Source organism: Musca domestica, unplaced genomic scaffold, assembly GCF_030504385.1.
Source record: "Musca domestica strain aabys unplaced genomic scaffold, Musca_domestica.polishedcontigs.V.1.1 144, whole genome shotgun sequence".
Lineage (NCBI taxonomy): Eukaryota > Metazoa > Arthropoda > Insecta > Diptera > Muscidae > Musca > Musca domestica.
This window is the reverse complement of record NW_026712199.1, coordinates 1,502,153-1,507,583: the sequence shown is the minus strand read 5'-3', so window position 1 is coordinate 1,507,583 and position 5,431 is coordinate 1,502,153. Positions and strand designations below refer to the sequence as shown.

Genomic DNA, 5,431 nt, shown 5'->3' with positions numbered 1-5,431 from the left:
AAAAAGACTTTTTCCATAGCAAAAAGACTTTTTCCATAGAAAAAAGGTTGAAAAAGACTTTTTCCATAGAAATAGACTTTTTCCATAGAAAAATACTTTTTCCATAGAAAAATACTTTTTCCATAGAAAAAGACTTTTTCCATAGAAAAAGCCTTTTTTTCCATAGAAAAAGACTTTTTTCCATAGAAAAAGACTTTTTTCCATAGAAAAAGACTTTTTTCCATAGAAAAAGACTTTTTTCCATAGCAAAAGACTTTTTTCCTAGAAAAAGACTTTTTCCCTAGAAAAAGACTTTTTCCATAGAAAATAACTTTTTCCCTTAGAAAATGGCTTTTTCCATAGAAAAAGACTTTTTTCCATAGAAAAAGACTTTTTTCCATAGAAAAAGACCTTTTCCATAGAAAAAAGACTTTTTCCATAGAAAAAAGACTTTTTCCATTGAAAAAGACTTTTTCCATAGAAAATGACTTTTTCCATAGAAAATGACTTTTTCTATAGAAAAAGACCTTTTTCCATAGAAAAAGACCTTTTTCCATTGAAAAATACTTTTTTCCATAGAAAACGACTTTTTCCATAGAAAACGACTTTTTCCATAGAAAACGACTTTTTCCATAGAAAAAAGACTTTTTCCATAGAAAATGACTTTTTCCATTCGATTGTTAGAGTTCGATGTTAGAGTTAAAAAAAATCCACCTCATCTTCAGAACCAGGCTTTATTAATAACTTTTTTTACAAAAATAAACTCTGTAATTTACATTCGGTTATACAACCACACACACACCTATTTCAAGCCATTAACACTCTTCTCTAACCTCTACCCCCCACAAGTTCATGGTTGAACTTGAACTTCGGTTACATTGGATGGAACCTCTGAAAGTGATGTGGCCGGTGTTACATATGTACTGGCCACAGATTCCCCTACAGGTTCGCTGTGTTCTTGTTGTTGTTGTGGCTGGTGTTGTTGTTGTTGTGTCTGTTGTTGTTGTGGCTGTTGTTGTTGTTGTGGTTCTTGTTCTTGCACACTTTCATTCCGCCTCACTACAGGTGATTTCTTCGGCATATTGATGGCCTCAAGGAATGCCCGACCACCTTTTAGATGGCCATGGACATGGCGGCAAACCGCAATACCAACACCTAAGCCCAACAGGCTGCCAGCCAAAACATCCGACGCATGATGTTTGTAGTCCGTCACACGGCTAATGGCCACAAACCAGGCCCAGAGTACGGCAGCGAATTGCAGGAACGGCACGAAAAGGCCAAAGCTGCAACGATAGAGGCGCAGCGAACGGCCAAACCGTTGCAGATAGAAAACGACAAAGGTCATGGCGTAAACGGTCAGGCTGGCGTGACCACTGGGAAAGGATGTACGCATTGCATAGTTAATTAGGTGAGAGATATTGTCGGCATTGGCTGCACCCTGGCATGAGTAGTGTTCAATGTATTTTCCCTGATTCTCCTCCCACTCACAGCCGGTGCCATCGGCGAGAACAGGTTGACAAACTGCAAAAAAGTATGGTCTTAAACGGCCTACAGCAAATTTGCCAATTTCTTTAAGCAAACGTTCAGCGGCAAATCCGAACAGGAAGGGCAGCAAAGAGACGTGGATCATTAGCCATGATCTCAGCAAATTCTTTGAGGGTCGACTATTCAACACGAAATTCTCCACCAGTGCAAGGGCCACAATCATCACCACGGGAATGCCCAAACCGATGCCATAGAGCCACACATAAGTGACCGTATCCCTGTGCAGGGGATATATTAACGAGGTGTCACCACAAACGAAGCCATGCTTCTTTATTGGCCCCCATATCTTGGAGATGTTCAGCGACAAGGCCAACAAGAATGTGACAATTATGAAATCACTCAAAAGCCGTAGCAAATATTTCACTTTCAGAATCATTCTGAACAGTTGGAATTCTGATGTGGACTACACTTGGCGGAAGAAGTACTAAAACTAAATAGAAATTCATCATCTTCAACCGCGAGAGAGGAGAGAGATACACAATATGGGTTTTTTTTGGAGGTATAATAATTATATCTAAGTCATCGGCAAAACCACAGACAGCTAATTTTAGGATAAGCTATAAGTAGGGTGTGATACAATACGAACAATAATAGTATAGGCCAGTAATACAAAAAATTTTTGTAAATGGTGGGGGAGGTACCGGAAGGAGTGGACCGATATATACCGTCTCCACAACAGATCTTGTGTCAGTAGAAATATTGGGATATGTGAAATATTAAAAGATTCGGATGATTATTTCAGATTTAGTAACCGTTTTGGTTATTCAAAATTTTGATTTTTTTGTGGGGGAGGTACCAGAAGAAATGGTCCGATCTCTACCGTTTTTTCAACAGATCCTGTGTTGATAGAAATATTCAGATGTACCAAGTCTGAATGGAATCGAATGTTAATTTCTCGTTTTATGAGCTTCATGGATATTCAAAATTTCGGACTTTTGTGGGGGAGGTACCAGAAGGAGTGGACCGATATATACCATTTTCACAGCAGATATTGTGTTAGTAAAAATAATGGGATGTGGGAAATATGAAGACAATCGAACGCTTACATCACATTTTGTAAAAGTTAAAATTATTCAAAATTTCTACCCTTTGTGGGGGAGGTACGTGATGGAGTGGACCGATATTGTCCATTTTTTCACCTAACCTAGAACTGACGCAAATATTAGGATTTCCAAAGTTGGAGCAAAATCGGATAATCGTTTCTCTTTCTGTGAAGAAAATATATTTTTGAAAAATTTCGGCCTTTTGTGGGGCAGGTACCAGAAGGAGTAGACCGATGTAGTCCATCTTAACACCAGGTCTCTGGTTTATAAAAATATTGGCATGTGTCAAATTTTAAGACAATCGGACTCTTACATCACATTTTATAAAAGTTGTTATTGTTAAAAAAATTGACCCTTTGTGGAGGCAGTACTTGATGGAATGGACCTGACCTATCTTTGGCGCAAATATTCGGATTTGCAAAGTTGGAGCAAAATCGGATTATCGTTTCTCTTTCTGTGCAGAAATATATATTTTTTTTTTTTTTGGAAAATTTCGAACTTTTGTGGGGAGATACTAGAAGGAGTGAATCGATATTGCCCATCTCCGAACTCGATCTAAGTTTGACAAAAATATTACGATGTATCAAATTTTGAACAAATCGGAAACTCCCTTCGAGAATTATAGTGCGCACCACCCAGCCAGCCAGACTGATGGACGGACATTGCCAGATCGACTCCAAATGTCCTGAAACGGATTTGGTCCAAAGAGACTTAGGGTCTAAAACCGTTATTTCGGCTAAGCACGTTTTGACCTATAAAATGATATACCCTCTCTAGCCACATGGCTGCGGGTATAAAAAGTCATCACTGATGAACCCTTCTGCAGAAAAAGTTATCATCGATGACCTCTCCTATTGAAAAATATGACCTCTTCTATTGAAAAAGATGACCTCTTCTATAGAAAAAGTCATCACTGATGACCTCTTCTATAGAAAAAGTCATCACTGATGACCTCTTCTATAGAAAAAGTCATCACTTATGACCTCTTCCATAGAAAAGGTCATCACCGACGACCTCTTCTATAGAAAAAGTCATCACTGATGACCTCTTCTATTGAAAAAGTCATCTCTGATGGCCTCTTCTATTGAAAAAGTCATCACTGATGACCTCTTCTATTGAAAAAGTCATCACTGATGACCTCTTCTATTGAAAAAAGATGACCTCTTCTATAGAAAAAGTCATCACTGATGACCACTTCTATGAAAAAAGTCATCACTGAGGACATTTTCTATTGAAAAGGTCATTACCGACGACCTCTTCCATAGAAAAAGTCATCACTGATGACCTCTTCTACACAAAAAGTCATCACTGATGACCTCTTCTACACAAAAAGTCATCACTGATGACCTCTTCTATTGAAAAAGATGACCTCTTCTATGGAAAAAGTCACCCCTGATGACCTCTTCTGTAGAAAAAGTCATCTCTGATGACCTCTTCTATTGAAAAAGTCATCACTGATGACCTCTTCTATAGAAAAAGTCATCACTGATGACCTCTTCTATAGAAAAAGTCATCACTGATGACCACTTCTATGGAAAAAGTCATCACTGATGACCTCTTCTATAGAAAAAAGTCATCACTGATGACCACTTCTATGGAAAAAGTCATCACTGATGACCTCTTCTATAGAAAAAGTCATCACTGATGACCTCTTCTATAGAAAAAGTCATTACTGATGACCACTTCTATGGAAAAAGTCATCACTGATGACCTCTTCTATAGAAAAAGTCATCACTGATGACCTCTTCTATAGAAAAAGTCATCACTGATGACCACTTCTATGGAAAAAGTCATCACTGATGACCTCTTCTGTAGAAAAAGTCATCACTGATGACATCTTCTATAGAAAAAGTCATCACTGATGACCTCTTCTATTGAAAAAGATGGCCTCTTCTATAGAAAAGTCATCACTGATGACCTCTTCTATAGGAAAAGTCATAACTGATCTACTCTATAAAGCAGTAATCACTGATGACCTCTTCTTTAGAAAAAGTTTACACCAATGACCTCTTCTGTAAAAAAAAGTCATCACTGATGACCTCTTCTATAGAAAAATTCATTATTGATGACCTCTTCCATAGAAAAGGTCATCACCTACGACCTCTTCCATAGAAAAAGTCATTAGTGTTGTTTTTTTTCAATAAAAAAGGTCATCAGTGGTGACTTTTCCTATAGAAGAGGTCATCAGTGTTATCTAATCCCATAGAAGAGGTCATCCTTGATGACATATAGAAGAGGTCTTCAGTTTTGACTTAGTCTGTAGAAGAGGTCATCATCAATGAAATCCTCTTTAACCTTGGGCTGTGTAGAAGTTTTCTTTCCCAAAACCCTATTCAGCCCCGAAGGCTGAGTAGGAGTTTTCGCTACCGTTAATTTAATCGTTACCGAAAATGCTATTTGTAGCCGAAAATCCTATTTCGTTACCGTTTCCGAAAATCCTATTTCGTTACCGAAAACCGCGAGGGCTGAGTAGAAGCTTTCGTCACCGAAAAATCCAATTTAGCCCCGAGTGCTTTACTGAAAATCCTTACTTCTCTTTACTGAAAATCATATCCAGCCCCTAAGGGATAGCAGGAGTTTTCGTTACCGAGAATCCTATTCGGCCCGAGGCTGAGTAGGAGTTTTCGTTACCGAAAATCCTATTCAGTCCCGAGGCTGAGTAGGAGTTTTCGTTACCGAAAATCCTATTCAGCCCCGAGGATGAGTAGGAGTTTTCGTTACCGAAAATCCTATTCAGCCCCGAGGATGAGTAGGAGTTTTCGTTACCGAAAATCCTATTCAGCCCCGAGGCTGAGTAGGAGTTTTCGTTACCGAAAATCCTATTCAGCCCCGAGGCTGAGTAGGAGTTTTCGTTACCGAAAATG

The 5,431-nt window shown here is 38.6% G+C and overlaps 1 protein-coding gene across 1 annotated transcript; it reads right to left on the bottom strand.

The window, feature by feature from the left end:
* Nucleotides 1-759: 759 nt before the first annotated feature.
* Nucleotides 760-1,939, bottom strand: LOC131801175 (phospholipid phosphatase 1-like). Its single transcript, XM_059119365.1, has one exon. It carries the CDS (start codon nt 1,898-1,900, stop codon nt 830-832), a length of 1,071 nt encoding a protein of 356 aa, XP_058975348.1. The 5' UTR covers nt 1,901-1,939; the 3' UTR covers nt 760-829.
* Between the last annotated feature and the right edge of the window lie 3,492 nt (nt 1,940-5,431).